The sequence below is a fragment of the Poecilia latipinna genome, unplaced genomic scaffold (genome assembly GCF_001443285.1).
Source record: "Poecilia latipinna isolate Pla-1442-1.1 unplaced genomic scaffold, P_latipinna-1.0 Scaffold1264, whole genome shotgun sequence".
Classification (NCBI taxonomy): Eukaryota; Metazoa; Chordata; class Actinopteri; order Cyprinodontiformes; family Poeciliidae; genus Poecilia; species Poecilia latipinna.
The window spans coordinates 16,186-32,692 of record NW_015113880.1 but is presented as its reverse complement, the minus strand read 5'-3'; the positions used below and the strand labels follow the sequence as shown (position 1 = coordinate 32,692).

The following is a 16,507-nucleotide window of genomic DNA, read 5'->3' as shown; positions in this document are numbered from 1 at the left end:
CTGATTAATAAACATCCAAGTATTCAGTTTTTCTGAATGTGTGGAAATCTTCAGGAGAGGTTAAACTTTTCAAATTGTGTCAAATTTAAAGGCAATGCTGGAATTTAGTTTCTTTTTTTTTATGAATCCGTCTGTATGTTAAATATCACAGGGTATAAAAACATGAAAGCCGTCTGTTTTGTTTCCGTTAAATACTGGAGAGATAAAAGTAGAGGTTGTAACTTCTAATGATAATCATCACAGCTTTGTTTTTGTTACTTTGCTCCATAAAATACAAAGTTGTTCACAGAATCGTTTTGTTTTTCTGCCGAAGTCATTTAGTCCTTCAACGTCAGAAGATATGAGATGAAAACTAGCAGCACAGGAATTAAGATAAGGATCCCGAACAACATGACAATGGATATTATGCTGTACTTTTTCGCCTCTTTTGAATACTTTAGCTTTTGTTCTCTGTTCTTCTGTTGGTCAACCTGAGGAAAAAGAAAAAAGAAAAACAGGATTAGTAACCAAAAGCTGTTTAAGACACCCAGCAGGGCCGGTCCAAGCCTTTTTGGGGCCCAGGCAGATTTGAATTTGGGACAATTTCAAATTGCAGGGACGTGAAAGTGGCGTTTTAAATATTTGTAGTACTTAATTGATCCAAATTTATGAGAAATTTCTGTAACTTTTCTGTCCTATTATCAATATTTTAGTGTCAATTTCATCAACATGTTTTTATCAAATTCAATTTTGTTTTTTATTTTATATATCTACGGTGCTGTAGATATTGTGAAGCAGTCAGCTGGGGTTGTGAATGTGCTGTATAAGTAAACTTGGACTTGACTTTGACTTTCACAACAGTCACGATAAAAAGTTGCTGGACGATAAATTGTTATTACGATAAGTGATGTTGTTTTGAGACTATTTTCAAGTAATAAAATGGTAATAATGGTATAATAACCCAAGTACATTCTCCAAAAGATCAATAAACTTTCATTTCTAATATTTAACACTGGAACTGGAAGACATTTTAAATATTAAAAATAAATAAAACAAAATGAGAAAAAGGACTATTTTTTCACATTTACATTTCATGTAAGATATGAACCCCAATCACTACAAAAATGAACTAAATTACTTTTATCTTCTTACATAATTATAAACAGTTGTAATAAACAATGCTACTGTTGTGGGAGCCTTGAGAAGAAAACGGTACATTGAAGCCTTCAGTTCTTCTCCCACAATTTCACAGTAAATGCTACAAACTGTGATGGAAAAGACAAAACCTAGAGTGGGAATGGCATTTAGTTAGAGTTTACAGATCTAATTCACTGAGCTTGAACTATTTTGTGAAAGGAATAAGCACAAATTTCAGTCTTAAAATGGCGAGGATCTTGATTTATTTTCATAGATTATCTCTCTGATACTAAACTGTGACAGCCCAGAGATAGTTTCAACAAATATGTAAAAAATATCTCTTATAAAAGTTACATGCTGCATTATTAGTAGTAATGCAGTTGAAAATGGTCTGAAAATGACAATATTATAGTTTATTGCAATAACTTCTGTGAACATCCTGAATAGAGAAACCGAAACCAACACAAACTGGATTTAAAATGTAGAAATGAACCCAAATGAGGAGTACCTGGAATGAATTTTCCAGTGCTTTGTATCCCACACAGGAGCAACCGCAGATGATGCTGCAAATGGCCAGTTTCCTGTGGTTGTTTATTTGATCTTCGTCCATACTTTGTTGGCTGTGGTCTTCAGCTGAGCCAGGTATGGAATTCAGTGGCATATTTATCTGTGTATCCTCCTGCGACATATCTGCAAAACAAGACAAGTTTTTCATTTACACTGGCATATAGTAATTCTCCTAAACCAGTGGTCCCCAAACTACGGCCCGCGGGCCGGATCCGGCCCGCCTCCACATTTGGTCCGGCCCCCTGAACAATACCAGAGAGCATTCAGATTTTTTTTCATATACCGTATTTTCTGGACTATAAGCCGCTATAATGGAAATTTGAGAATGTTGTTGATTAGTTAAATAGCATTAAGGGGGACAAGAAGATTTTTCGTTTTTTTAAATAATACTGGAATCATTATGAGAATTTGAGGTATAGATATTAGGATCCAGTAGATGGCAGTAGTGCAACAATAATGGATGCAAGCTGCCGTTGAAATCTAAAGAAGAAGAAGAAGAAGAAGACGCCCATTTTCATTTAGCACATGCTAAATGAATAGCACATGCTATAGTAGCAGACACGAAGGATCAGCACTTTTACTGTTACGGTTACCGTTCGGAAAATACCGTAATCAGTTCAGTTAAATCTAAACTTGGCAACTTTTTCTTTTTCAGCCCTAATAAATGTGATATTCAATTGACCTGTTATGACTCAGATTTTGGGTGTCCGCCCCTCTGCTGCTGCTGCATCGCTGTGGAAAACCTGGAGTGGCAGAGATATCTGCGGCTTATAGTCCGGAAAATACAGTATTTATTTCATAAATAGTGTTATTTCCTGGATTTATTCTTTGAAGAACTCAGAGAGGGTTATTTGATTGTGCTTTCTGGAAAACAATACATTTTTTCATTTAGGCACTCCTGCAATCGTCACACTTTTTCTGTTACAAACTGACTCCGGCCCCCCACCAGAGAAGGGAAAAGTTATGTGGCCCTCACAGGAAAAAGTTCGGGGACCCCTGTCCTAAACAGTCGATTTTTTCATGTCATTCCCTCTGATCAACATGCTTAAGTTGCATTTCATTGAAATGAAACGAGTTATGATAATTTTGAGCATGTTGCTCAATGATCATGGGAGTTTTTGAAGTCAGGGAGGTTTCGGTTTGTCACATAAAAGTACCTAAGCACTGCAACAAGATCAAAAAAACAAACAACAAAAGCGGACAGACTTGAATGAAACAGCAGCCTGCTGGGCTGGTATGTTGTCATGGCAAAATTGAAAACATGAAATTCAAGTTAGTCTTTAATCTGTGCTTCAATCTGACACTGACTCGAAGGAATGCCAGTGTTTCGCTGTTTGTTTGTTTTTTGTTTTAGGAAAATGTTTCAGAACTTGTGTAATATTAAACAGTCATGTGAATCATTTGTCATGAGAGTCGGTAACGTGGTTTCCTTAAATGTAGCAATGTTTTTATTACCACATTATAGTGGCCAGTGGCGCAACTGCACATTATTCAGGTGGATGCGAAAACATAAATCGGCATTATGGTGGAGCCAAAGCAACAGAGGAGGAATTAGTTCTTATTTCAGTATTTAACATCTAAAATGTGTCAGAAAGTACATTGTTGCGCCCCTGATTAAGCATTCCTCTAATCAGGCTGTTTTATTATTATTATTATTATTATTATTATTATTATTATTATTATTATTATTATTATTATTATTATTATTATCTGATTTTCTATTTAAAGTTCCAGTTAAAACACAAACCTGGTGATTTTTGACAGGAATCCCCTTCTGAAGTCCAATCAACAGATCAATAAAACAGGATCGGTGATTCTCTCTGCTGAAGAAAACAAATGTATATCTTAAATACAGCGGTGATTTATTACTCCATTACAGTGGCACAAAAAGCAGGTGTATAGGGGCGTCGCATTAAAGGGGCGCCACATTAAGGGAGCAAAGTGTTTCTCGTTGCAATTTCCTGTATTTATCGTCTGTTAGTGCGCCTTTAAAGTGTCAGAAAACATATACTATAATGAGACCTTTTTAAAAAAATATCTGATTCCCCTTTTAAACATTGAATTAAAACACAAACCTGGTGAGTTTTGACAGGGATCCACTTCTGAAGTCCAATAATCAGATCAATAAAGCAGGATCGGTGATTGAGCGATTCCTTCTGCCGGTTAAAACCGATCTCCGTCTTCTAATGGGTAAAAATCTCAACTAGTGAAACCAATCGACTCCTCCGACGGTATGACCGGAACCGGGACTGAAACTGTGTTAACCCTCCACGCCTTCTTAGCTAGACTTTTCTCTCTACGTACACTTGTCACATTTTTTTCCCTCCCTTGAATCTTCCTTTACTTCCTGTATTTGTTGTCAGTGGCTGTGATAAAAAAAAAAAGGCGAACTAACAGCCCAGTTCTACCCGGTTCACATTCCTGAGGCAGCCGCCGAGGTGTGTCGGTACTTGCAGCGCATTAAGGTGAGATAAAGTTCTCCGGATTGCCTCAGTGAGGTTGAAAATTAAACATTTCCCACTCTGATGCGAGTTTTTCCACTCTGAAACTGGTAGATTTTCCTAGTTTCTCTTCTTCCTTCTGCTCTCTAACCTATAGAGATAAGACACATTCACACCCCGTTGACTCAGTGATGACAGAAAGGACATTTTACGCAGCTGTTCATCGGGTAAACAGCAGGGAGAGTCATCCTGCTCATTAATGATTGCAGCGGAAGGACCAGATTCCTCAAAGTCGCGTAGAGGAGTCAGTTTAGGGCCACTGACTTTTCCCCCACAACTCTGTTGGTCTCAAAATACAGACTTTTTAGAAAAGTAAAATAAAATTCTGGCTTTAATCTCAAAATTCTGACTTTATTTCTTGGAATTCAGATTTTAATCTCAGATTTCTGACCTTTTTTCACCTCAGAATTCAGATTTTATTTGTATGAAATCTGACTAATTTCTGGATTTTGACTTTTCTTCTCAGAATTCAGATTTGTTTCTTTCAAAATTCAGACGTTATTTTGAGAATTTTCACATTACTTTCAAAATTCAGACTTTTCAAGAGTTTTGCTTGATTCTGACTGTTTTTCTCAGAATTAATTTTTTCTCTGAATTTTTACTTTTCTCTCAGATTTTTGACTTGAATCCCTTAAACTCACAATTCTGATTGTTTTCCCCTTACAAATCTTTTTTTTTTCAGAGTTTTGACTTTCGTCTCAAAATTCTTATCTTAATCTTATAATCCATAATAATGCAAAATTTATGCAAAATCAAAATGGTGTCATAAAACAGAGACATAAAGCATCACCTCCCTTCTGAACAGCGTGTCAGTGTGACTGACTATTAATGATGACATTAACTTTTTTACACAAAGACGTTTAAATAACTTGTTTCCCCCCTTAAAGAATGGGGATTTAATAACTAAATAGTCAGGTTGTCCTTTTCTGATTTTATTTTATATTTGTGTGAGAAAAATAGAAAAAACAGAACAAAATTCTGTATTCTGGGAAATACTATTTCCACAGCACTGTAGAGAGGGAAGCAAGTATTTTTGAGGAAGTACAACCTGGTGTCATGGTTAGACAGATGATTTATTTATTTTTTTTACACCTCATTGCAATGCCACTGTTTCAACTCAGAAAAATAATTACAAGTAAATAATTAATAAAAAACAAAGGGGAAAAATCCTTAATAAATTTTTTAAATACCTATTGTGTACTACATTAATTTGTTTATACTTTTACAATTAACGAGAAAAATTAATAAAAAAATCCATAAACGTGACTCGTAAAATAACAGTAGAAGTTTTTACATTTTTCATTTAAACGTCATAAGTCACAAATTTGTTAAAACTCTAAATTTCCAAAGAACTAAAAGCAAAAATACTCAGCCGGGCATACAACATAATATTAAGGGCAATAAATTAAAAATACAAACGTTTTTAAAAAGGATGTCAACTTAAACGCATTTTTAATCTACACAACGGACTTTCTAGTGTAAGTTTGTTTAAGCGACATTTGAGTGTGTTATATTTGGCTAATAAAACAATATTATTACACCACAATAAATATAGATGTCGATAAAAGCATCAAATGTATCATCTTGGATTGTTATAGTCGTAAAATGGATCCCTTGAGCCTAAATATGCAACGGAAAACTTGAGTTTGTGTTTTTTAAGCCCCGCCTTTCCTTCCAGATCCACCAATGAGAAGTTGAGTAATAACGAGCCCGGATGTAAACACGGAAGTACCGTGAAAGAATTGAAAGACACGTCGACAGTGAACCAAAACACTCTCCTTTCATCTAAATCACATTAAATGTTACATATTCCTGTTATTAACAGATTTTAGTATCTTTATAATTCACACTTGTGTCTCCAACACACCAACAATGGATAAAAACGGAGGTTTGGTGTTAGCTACTGAGAGATACGGCAGCGGACAGACTTGGAAATATTCAGTAAGTGATGGAGTGATGAAGAGGACGAGGGATGGGAGTGAAGCTGGGTTAAGGAGCCACTCAGTTGTTGAACTCTTTAAAGTAAGCGTCTTTTATATTTTTTAGTTCGTTTAGTTTATAAAAACTAAGATTTTGACGCTGTAACTGTTGGTTTCAGAGCGTCTTTCTGCCTCAAGGATACCCAGAAAGTGTCAGCAGTGATTATCTTCAGTACCAGTTCTGGGATACTCTTCAGGTACAGTAAATATTTAAATCAATACAGAGGATCCTATGACTACTTTTGGGTCATTATAGATACAAAAAAAGTTTAAATTTCTGCCAAAATATTCAGAAAATTTGAAAATAACATCAGGAAATTTCTACCTTCAAATTAAAAAATTCTTAATTTTAATTTTTGAGACTCAGAAATTTCCAAGTTTTCTCAAGAATTTCTGAAAATTAGAAATGAAAACGTTTCTTATCTTTTCTGAGATTAATCTCAAAATGTATTATGTTTTCTTCAAGCAAATTTTTAACTTTTCAAACTCAGAAATTTTCCTTTTTTTGTGTGTGTGAAAATTTCCAAGATTAATCTAAACATTTTCAAAGTTTTTCGGTGGAAATTTACTCCTCTTTTTTTCCCCATCTACAATGCCGTTGTAGGTATCCTGAGCTACCAGATTGAAGTTTTTTATTTTTATTTTTAAAATTTCCAGGCTTTCTCCAGTTCTCTGTCGGGGACTCTGGCCACTCAGGCTTCCCTCAGAGGTGTTGGTGTTGGAAACCAGGAGGCAACTGTAGCTGCAGCCACAGTTACCTGGTTATTACGAGGTGCAACTTTAACATAAGCAACTGTAAAGATAACTTAATAATCATGTTATCAATCTGTCTTATTATTTAAAAGTGTGTGTTATCTGCAGATGGAACTGGGATGTTGGGAAGAATCCTCTTTGCCTGGAGGAAAGGGTCAGTTATGATTTGTGTTTTTGCAGCTTCAATAAATCTTTTTAATGCTTTAAATAATTTTTTCTACACTTCAGGAGTAAGCTGGACTCAGAGGCTAAAAAGTGGAGGTATAAATGAAATTTAATATACTTCTGCTCTCCTATGATTATAGCTGTCATTGTCATATTGATTTAATGTTGTAATTCCTTTCCAGGCTTTTTGCTGATGTTCTCAACGACATTGCAATGTTCATGGAAATCTTGGCTCCCCACTTTCCGGCCTGCTTCACTTTGATAGTTTGCACTGCAGGAATATTCAAGGTAAAAATAAAGTATTTACACCACAGAAGCATCTGCTTAGTTTGAGGTTCTGTGAGATCGATATTTGCTCAAAATGTTTTATTATTGTTGCAGTTCTTAAATCTCCATATAGATATTTCTGATTATTTGGGCTTTCAAAACAAAAGAACATTCTGTCTGAATCCTGGAATTTCTGACACGAATGGGACTCAAGAAACAAACTTGTTTTCATTATAGATAAACCTGCAGAATTTACCGATTAAAACATAAAATCTGTTTTGTCTTTACCCGTTTTTGTTTTCTTCAGTCTATTGTTGGCGTCGCCGGAGGAGCGACCAGAGCTGCACTCACTGTTCATCAGGCGCGCAGGGACAACATGGCGGATATCTCTGCCAAAGATGGCAGTCAGGTAACCTCCCCTTTGGCAAAATGTGAATTAAAATGTAAATCGTGTTCTGATAGGATGAAATCAAAATGCAGTAAACCAGCTCTCACTGCTGGAAAGTCTTACTTACTTTGGGTGAGTTAAAAAACAACAACTTCATTGTTGAAAAGGCAGCAATTTTTTGGATCAATTTATTTCCATGTCTCCTATTTTTTTTAATACTTTTCATATACAATATTAAAAAAAATTAAAATAATGTTTTTTTTTGTCACTCTGGGCTTAAAAGTGTCTTTAGTACCAGCAGTATTTTCAATAAGGCTACATTTTTAAATTTTTAAATTAAATTAAGTTCTTTATTTAATTTTTTTAAATGTAGTTATATGTTTTGCTAAGCACAAGTGTTTTGTATTTTGTTTAATTCTTTTTTTGTCACTATGGGCTTAATGAATAAATATTTTTAAGGCCTGCAGTGTATATGGTTAAACCTACATCTCTTTTTTATTTTTTCATTAGAGTTTTTATTTTATTTCTTAAATTTTCTGTCATACTTTGTGTTAAGCACTTATTTATTTGTTTATTTACTGTCATTATGGGCTTTTTGTTAAATTTCTTTATTGGCCTGATGTAATATTTTAAACTTAAATGTTGTATTTTAATGATAGAGCTACTAAAATGAATAAAGTTTTCAACAATATCTACATAAATAGAGTAACATAATAAATAAAGTTTGTTTTCTCTCATGTTTTCTGCAGGAGACTTTGGTCAATCTTGCTGGTTTGCTGGTCAGCCTGTTACTGATTCCTCTTGTCACTGATAACCCAGTGTAAGTTTTGACGTTATTTTATACACGTTTTATCTTTTTAAAAGTTGAATAATTCTTTACTTTGTGTGTTTCAGCCTGACCCTCTCTCTCTTCTTCCTTTTTACTGTCCTTCACCTCTTTGCCAACTACAAAGCTGTGCGTTCGGTTGTCATGGAAACCTTCAACGAGGCGCGGCTTTCCATCGTGATGCAGCAGTATCTGAAGGACAGACGAATCCTGAGTCCATCTGAGGCGAATCAGAGAGAACCCGTATTCCTACGTATGTCAAAACTGTATATTTTTGTTTTGATTTTTAGGTGGTTCTTGTTGTGTTATTAATATTTCTTTCATATTTCTCAGAGTTTGGAAAAGCCACACCAGTTAAACTTGGCGTCAGGTTACAGGATGTTGCTCAGAGGTAACTCCAGAAATCATTTTTGCTAACACAGATTAAAACTTTAACTCTGTTTTGACTCATTTTGTGTTTTTTTGTAGCCCAGAGGAACTGAATTTGGCTTTAAAGGAAAACAACATGCCCTTCCTGTTGGGAATCAGAAACGGTATTCTACCTTTTTCCACTGAATGACTCTTCGATTTACAAAATTTTAAATATTTTTCAACCTTGTTCTGCTTGTTGCAGGCTGCATTTGTGTCTGTTTGGGAACAGACGCATCAGTTCGTGATGAAATCAGAGCGATGTGCCAGGCTGCATGTGTCAGCAACATACTGAGTTGCCCAACCGCTTTGAAATCAACGCAGCAAAGTGAGTGAGCTTTTCTGCTCTGCATTTGCACAAGAGTTGTTTCAGTGCTTCATTAAATACACATTGCTTTTTTATTCTTAATCTAAGATTTGTGGGAAGTTGTGCACGAGAGTCAGAAGCAGATGGACGCACATTTCTCTCCATTCCTCAAAGGTGAGCTTACACAAGTTTGAGCTTGTAGTTTGTGTTTCTGTGAGTGTGATTTGTTAATAAATCTGTAATATTTAGGTGTTAAAGCTGCAGGATGGGACACAGAAAGGACTTTGCTGGACTGGGATGAGTGGCGAGTGGAGTGGAAAACAAAGAACAGCTGAGCTGCTTTTTATTTTATTAAACGTCTGTATTTCTAAATGTTTTATAATTCATTTAAAATGAAAATGTAACAGCTCTGAGACATTGTGGAAGAATGTAAATATTTTTGTATAATTTCTTAATAAAAAGAATAATTAAACTGTGAGTTTCTTTCTCCACAAATATATTTAATCTTAATCATAGGCATAAAAATATTTTTTTATTTGTGTTTTTTAATGTTTCGTTCGAATAATTTTACAACTCATGTTTACAAATGAATTGGATGCACAAGTTTGAAATCATGTTGGGTTTCCTGGTATCCTAACGGATGCGGACCCATCATTTTTTTTAGTTTCCTGAAAGTAATTCGAGCAATCCGTTGTAAGAATAATTGTATAATTGTATTTTAAAATTTCAAGCTAAGCTTATAAAAAACGAGTTCATGCCCAGAAACCATTCAATTCAAAGCTCACAGAAAATATGCTAAAGGTTTGTTGATTGTTAGTGTTATTAAAGTGCAAATTGGTTTTTTTTTGTTTTGTTTTTTTGTTTTGTTGTTGTTACAGTTGCAAATTTCACTTTAAACATAAAAATTCTCTAAATAAATTTTCAAAAGAGTTTACATTTGTATTCAATTAATTCACACGGGTGCTTATAATTATTTTCGCTGTGCAGTCAAAAAACAAAAAACAACAAAAAAAAAATCATATTTTAGCCACTAGGTAGCAGTGTTACAAAAAATACAAGAAAAACCCCCCCAGTAACATCCGGTTGTAAAGTTTTAGGTTTACCTACCAACATCCGTTAGGCTAAAAAAAAAAGAAAATAACCAGTTGTATTTAAGGAACTTTTTAAAGCCTATTACTTAATTTAAAATATAAATACCTCCTGAAATTAGTATTAGAATTTTCTTCCGAAAAACATTTAAATATTTCACTATTTATTTTGCCGATGACTATTAATATAGAGTTATTATTTTGAAAATACCAACCGGATGTCGCGTATTCTTTAATGCTAACATTGATCCTTTTCTATAAATGCCAGAATTCTAAAACTATTTAAGTTTTGTTCGAACATTATCTTTATGGTGTAAAAAATGGGAAGGTATAAATGTGCTTACAACTGCGAGACCTCGGCAGACCCGGATGTTAAGTTCTTCAAGTGAGTTTTTTACGAATACGTGAATAAGTAGCAGGTAGCTAGCTTAGAGATGTAATGCTAGTTAATAATGATAATAATACGTAGCATTAAATATTTTGTTCTAGAAGTTGTTTTCCAACGTTATATTAATGTGCAGAATCGAGACAACATCCGAATAGATCCCAAAAGAAAAGGCAAAAAGATATTGTTAGGGTTTTAAGTGGAGTGTTGTTGAGTTTTGAGTAAAAAGAAAGCGGCTAATGTCTTCAAAAAATCCTTTTTAGTTCGAGTCCAGACCAACAGGCTTGAAATGTGCAAAAATAAAACCACTTCACCACTGAAACTGCCCCTTCCTGAAATTTCACAAATCAAACAAAGGTTTTACAAATCTCAAATTTGGTTTTAAGTATTTTGCTATTTGTTTGGAGTAGATTAGAATAGTCTAACTACTGTAGTTTTTGAACAGGACAAGTTCTAATGTGATTCAGATGCAAAAGGTATATATTTTTTTAATAAAAACAAGTGACAGTCATATGGATCTTTAGTTAACAAATAAAATAAAAGTTTCATAAATCACAAACTAGATTTGAATAATTCTGCTCAAATCTCTGTTTGTCATGGCAGGTTCTGGTTCTGCTGGAGATTTCTTCCTGTTAAAGGAGAGTTACTTTCCTACTACCCCCACATACATGCTCATTATGTGGAATTGCTGCATTCTGCTTGGCATCTTTAGATGGGAAACATTTTAAATAAGTCTGAATAATGAACTGAACTTGATAAATTGTCTGATAACTAAGATAAATTGGAATGTATGTTGACATAATTAAGATTACTTGTTTATTGTTGTGAATTCGTGCTGTTTGCATAAACTATATTCAGTTGACTTTATCGATTTTGCTGTTAGTGTAGAATAATCTAGTCCAAGTTTGAAGAATTTAAGATGCTATTTTCTTTTTTATAAGATACAAATCATTATTATTAAACCTTATGTAAAATAAGTTTTTGAAATGTTATTTGCCATGGTAATCTTTCTGATTGGCTGCTTTGCTCCTCAAGTTAACTTGGCTAGCACAAAATAAAAGTTTCTGTCCAGAAAAAGACCAAAGAAACAGTCCTGCTGTCGAAAAGACTGCTTATTACACTTATTTTTAAATAAAGAGAGGGGATTGTGGTGGAAAATTTTATTTTCAGGTAATATGACAAACATCAGATTTATAAAGTCATGATATATTTATTACTTGATGAGAAAATTTTCAACCACTGAATTCCTTGCCAGCTAAAATCAGGAGATATGAGGTTAGCAGAAATGCTAACCTCATATCTTGAATGGTGAATAAAAACGAGAAGAAAACATTCTAAAAGTTAGTTTTTATATATTTTGTAGCATGTTCCCAATGTCAAAACATTTGGGAACAGCTGGACTAGAGACCCATTTCAAAGCTTATTAATACTGAAATTTCCCTTAACTGTGAGTTATTTTCTGATCTAATGTTTGACATGTTACTGCAGATTTCCGCTGTACAATCCCAGAAAGCTTAAGAAATGGCTCTCCAACATGAAGCTGAAGGACTGGGCTCCAACTCGCTTCTCCGCACTTTGCATCAGTCATTTTGAGGAGCGGTACATCGACAGAACGGGGAAGTGCGTGACTCTTCGAGACGATGCGGTTCCCACCATATTTTCACCTCTTGACAAAACTCAGAAAAACAAGGTTTGTGTTCAGATCTCCTAATTTGAAGGGACTCAATTAAATATATTTTATATTCTGGCTTTTTGAAAAAATCTTATCACCTTTTATGCAGGTTTCTCCTGGCAGAGGACGTAGGAGACATAAGGTAAAATCCTAATAAGTTCATTAAATGTTTTTATCCAAAATGTGATTGTTCTCTAAATATTTAAAACGCCGGGCGCTCATTTGCTTCTTTTCTGTATGAATTCAGCCTAATATAAGTGCTAAGTCTTCAGAGAAAGAGTCGGCTTCATCTGCAACATCTCCTTCTGTCAGCAGCGTTAAAAACAAAGAACTCAACCAGAGAGACGAACAGCAAACAGGGTTTGTAACTCTATGAAGAACTCATAATAATGCATCAGCTTTCCTTTAACTGAAAAAGGAGAAGAAACTCGGTTTGTGAAGACTGATGTGATTTTTTTTATTTTTATAATTCTGATTTAAAAAATCAACATTCAGTTTTCTTATATATTTCCAAATTAAAACAAGTTTACAACCAATAGATTCAGATTATGTACAAAAATTTTGTCAGTTGACTGAAGTCGTAGAGGTAAATTTAAGGTAATTTACATTACGGCGAAACAATTAATCTATGATTAAAAAGGCCTTCTGTTGAAAGGTTGACATGTTCAGAGCAGTACTTAAGACAAAATTGTAAAAAATATTTCTACATTTTGCAATTAGGATAAAAAAAGGTTAATCTGTAAATATGTTCTACACAAAACTCTTAAACTGGCATTTTTAGCTTCACCTAGTTTGAATTCCATAAAACCAAATCTTCTTTTGGCATCCAATTATTAAACTGTTATCCAATTAGTAACTATTAATTAATCAATACAGTGTCAGACTAGTAGTCAAAAATTAGTCCTACAGTGTATCAGTGTCAAGTCAAGCAGAAAGGGGTGAACTTTTCACGTTAGAAGTACTTTTTTAGCTGCAGATACATCCATGTTTCTTTGCAACATATTTGGATGTTTACCTGTTTAATGTGTGAAACTTTTCTGTATTTATGATCAGAGATAAAGATCATAAAAACACTGAAAAATGGAGAATCATAGTTGATGAGCGACTGAGGAAGATCGACTCATTTCCACATTTCTTTCATGGAGATTACTGCGTGCCACAGGTAGGTGGGTTAGCAGTTTTACATCCTGGTTATTGAACAGGTGTATTTTTACCCTCTTTAAAGGGGAACTATGATGTAAAATTCATATTTTGCACGTTTTATATTTCCATTTGGGGCTCAACTGCTTCTAAAAGCAGCCTAAACTTTTTAATAAAGCACCCATCTTTTTTTTTTTTTTTTTGGCAAAAAGTTAATATTTTTGGTGTCTTGAAAATTAGTCCTTTCAAAAACCTTCCAAATGTTGAGTCACATTCAACAGGCATTCTGCCGTTACTTAGCAACCGCAGTGGAATTCCTGACCTAGCAACCCAAGCTGAGCTCCAGTACATTTGGTCAGCTGTTTTTACCGCAGTATGTGCTGTACAATGGCTACTGGAAAAGACAAGTGCTTTGTTAATGACTTATCATGCAGAAACCATTTGCTGCATTCTTGTTTGATGCCTAGAAGGTTTAATTTCTGCTTTTCAAAGCTGCATCTGTAAATAATGAGTTTACACTAACCTGCTCAATAAAGAATTATAGATCACCTTTGATAATGTTATGATATGATGGTGGGTTTAAGTACTGTATGATCATCTAATACATTTTTTCTTGTCCAATTTCATTCTTTCATACGAATCAACAGAATATCCAATGGGCTCCAGATGACGATTTCAGTGTAAGTAGCAGCAAATATTTAAAAATAAGATTTTGTGTTGTACAAATAGCGTATAATTGTAATTATTCTAATTATTCTATTGAAATCTTTCTACAGGAAGAGTATCAAGACTCTGACAATGTTATAGAGGTATTCTCAGTCTATAATTACTTAAAAGGTGGTCAGAAATTCAAAGTTGTTATTTTCGACACTACTGCATGTTACGTTATGGTTCCAGGTGAAAGGGGCGTGGCAGTGGCTGGGTCTGGACGTCAGGGGGCCGCTGCCGCAGACGCTGAATGGACACAGGTACATTTTAACCCTGACAGACTTCTACTCCAGGTGGGTGGAGGCCGTCCCCATGCAGTCCTGCCTCCCGTCCGACGTAGCGAAGAACATCGCCGACATCATCGCACACTTCGGGTATCCGCTGAGAATCCTCTCCCGGCTGCCTCATGACGTAGTCCACAGAGTGAGTGTGTGTGTCATTAAACTGGTGTCACTGCAGCATGGAGTAGAAAGCTCCATGCTGCAGTGACAAGAACAGTTTGTAAAAGTGCAGCTCAGTAAAATAAAATAAAGTCTTTACTTACAGAGTAGTTTATTAATTTTGAATTGATTTTAATACAGAAATGTAGCCTTACTGAAACAATGCCAATATACCCTACACTCAGATGTGGACAGAGTGCCCAAAAAACAAGCCAGTAAAAATTTTAGAGGGGGACAGCTAAAAAAAAAAAAAAAAGTATTCTATTTTTAATTTTATAAATTGATGTATTTACTTATTGGGTTATACTTTTATGTCTTGATTGAACAAGATACCTGTACACATTTCTCTGACCTGAATATGATTGTTTGGAGTGGGATAGCCAATATTTCTCAAGTGGGACCGTGGCACCCCTCTGCCACCTCTTAGGGTTGCCACTGGATGGAATAATTTAATTATGATGCTGGTTTTCCTTACATCTTAATGTAAGGAAAACAAACTGTTATCAAACAGTTTGTTTGATAACAAACTGTTATCAAACTGTTTTCTCACATTTTGTCTGTTTTTTTAAACTTTACTAGATTAATCGTGAGCTGAAAGATCACCTAAAGGACGCGACTGCTCTCGTGGTTTATCATGAGCAGACAGGCAGTGTGGATTTAATCACACCGCAGCTGATTGACAGGTACAACATGCTTTGAAACTTGCATAGATTACTGTTATTAAAATCAAGTTAATCAATTCCTAACATTTCTGCTCCTCTAACAGGATGGTCAGTGATCTAACAGAGGAGCATGCAGCTGATTGGGATGTTTACTTACCTGCCAAAGTTTTCGGGCTGTGCTTCAAACAACATTCAGTAACTAAGGAGAGACCTTTTACTTTGTTGTGTTGCAACGGACTTGAGCCAATTAAATCCCCCAGAGGACTGGATGTAAGATAGAAACATTTCAGCTTAATTACATTTGTATTATTTGATTACATTTTTGATAATATCAAATTTCCTTTTTGTTTCTTTGTCGTTTACTTAGTATGTTAACGCCAAGATCCAAGACAGCACCTTTGTGGTTACATAGAAGTTAATTTGGTAAGTTTTTGTTTTTCTGTTTCGGTTTCCTCATTGAATGCACATCTTCATTTATGAAAAATAAAGTTAAGGAATTTCAATCCAAATCATAAAGATTCATTGAGTGACTTTAAAGCTGTTTTTATCCTTCCATTTGGGTTTCTACTGCTTTTAAAATCAGCCCCAGCGTTTAAAAAAAAAAAAAAAAAAAACCCAGCCAAAGTTTGGCAATTTGTTTATGTGTTTTGTTTGAAAAATGAGCCATTTCAGAAACTTCTGGAATGTAACTGCCCGTTACCTAGCAACCCCAGCTAAGCTAGCCCATTACCTAGCAACCGAAGCAGAATTCCAGCTCACACTAAAAGAGATCACTCTGAACTGAACTAAAATCTTATTTAAGAATTGTTTTGTGCAAAATAAGGTAATGAACATGTTTTGTGTAGCCTATAAAACCATCCCAGCCTGTATATCACCTTTAGGGATGTCTAACTGTAACCTTTAGATTTTTCTAACTTTTGTTTTCAGGTCATTTGAATCATGGTATCATTCCCAAACCAGCGAACAGGAATGAGGATTTCTGAGGGAAAATGTCACATTCCTGATGGACTGATCAAGATTAGTGTTTATTTGCTGGACAGAAACTGCAGTTGAGGATCTACCAGGGATTTTCTTTGTGTTTTGACATTTAATCCTTTATTTTGGACAATAGAAATAAACATTTTCATTTCTTTAA

General features: G+C 34.6%; 2 protein-coding genes and 1 long non-coding RNA gene across 3 annotated transcripts; 2 read left to right on the top strand and 1 right to left on the bottom strand.

Annotated features, from left to right (window-relative positions):
- Positions 1–294: 294 nt before the first annotated feature.
- On the bottom strand, positions 295–4,399 carry LOC106961094 (uncharacterized). The gene is made up of 4 exons (XR_001427707.1): positions 3,759–4,399; positions 3,431–3,506; positions 1,625–1,806; positions 295–470 (listed from the first exon to the last, which is right to left on the bottom strand). It is a non-coding gene; the product is annotated as an uncharacterized LOC106961094 (long non-coding RNA).
- Positions 4,400–5,917: 1,518 nt separating this feature from the next.
- rusf1 (RUS family member 1) lies at positions 5,918–9,752 on the top strand. Its single transcript, XM_015054605.1, has 14 exons — positions 5,918–6,206; positions 6,283–6,360; positions 6,821–6,935; positions 7,025–7,070; positions 7,145–7,177; positions 7,264–7,369; positions 7,656–7,757; positions 8,486–8,556; positions 8,631–8,815; positions 8,896–8,953; positions 9,031–9,095; positions 9,176–9,298; positions 9,386–9,451; positions 9,527–9,752. The coding sequence occupies exons 1-14, from the start codon at positions 6,057–6,059 to the stop codon at positions 9,610–9,612; spliced, it is 1,284 nt and encodes a 427-aa protein (XP_014910091.1). The 5' UTR covers positions 5,918–6,056; the 3' UTR covers positions 9,613–9,752.
- Positions 9,753–10,566: 814 nt separating this feature from the next.
- On the top strand, positions 10,567–16,507 carry LOC106961106 (uncharacterized). Its single transcript, XM_015054624.1, has 12 exons — positions 10,567–10,750; positions 12,239–12,440; positions 12,532–12,564; positions 12,670–12,782; positions 13,476–13,584; positions 14,210–14,242; positions 14,339–14,371; positions 14,460–14,693; positions 15,290–15,393; positions 15,477–15,642; positions 15,740–15,795; positions 16,300–16,507. The coding sequence occupies exons 1-11, from the start codon at positions 10,686–10,688 to the stop codon at positions 15,782–15,784; spliced, it is 1,137 nt and encodes a 378-aa protein (XP_014910110.1). The 5' UTR covers positions 10,567–10,685; the 3' UTR covers positions 15,785–15,795; positions 16,300–16,507.

Bases quoted from the DNA above. Each gene is read 5' to 3' on its own strand.
- rusf1 (XM_015054605.1), top strand. From the start codon at position 6,057: ATGGATAAAAACGGAGGTTTGGTGTTAGCTACTGAGAGATACGGCAGC. The intron at 7,758-8,485 runs GTAACCTCCCCT...TGTTTTCTGCAG, and splicing joins CTGCCAAAGATGGCAGTCAG to GAGACTTTGGTCAATCTTGC. The intron at 9,096-9,175 runs GTATTCTACCTT...TGCTTGTTGCAG, and splicing joins CCTGTTGGGAATCAGAAACG to GCTGCATTTGTGTCTGTTTG.
- LOC106961106 (XM_015054624.1), top strand. From the start codon at position 10,686: ATGGGAAGGTATAAATGTGCTTACAACTGCGAGACCTCGGCAGACCCG. The intron at 13,585-14,209 runs GTAGGTGGGTTA...ACGAATCAACAG, and splicing joins GAGATTACTGCGTGCCACAG to AATATCCAATGGGCTCCAGA. The intron at 15,394-15,476 runs GTACAACATGCT...CTCCTCTAACAG, and splicing joins ACACCGCAGCTGATTGACAG to GATGGTCAGTGATCTAACAG.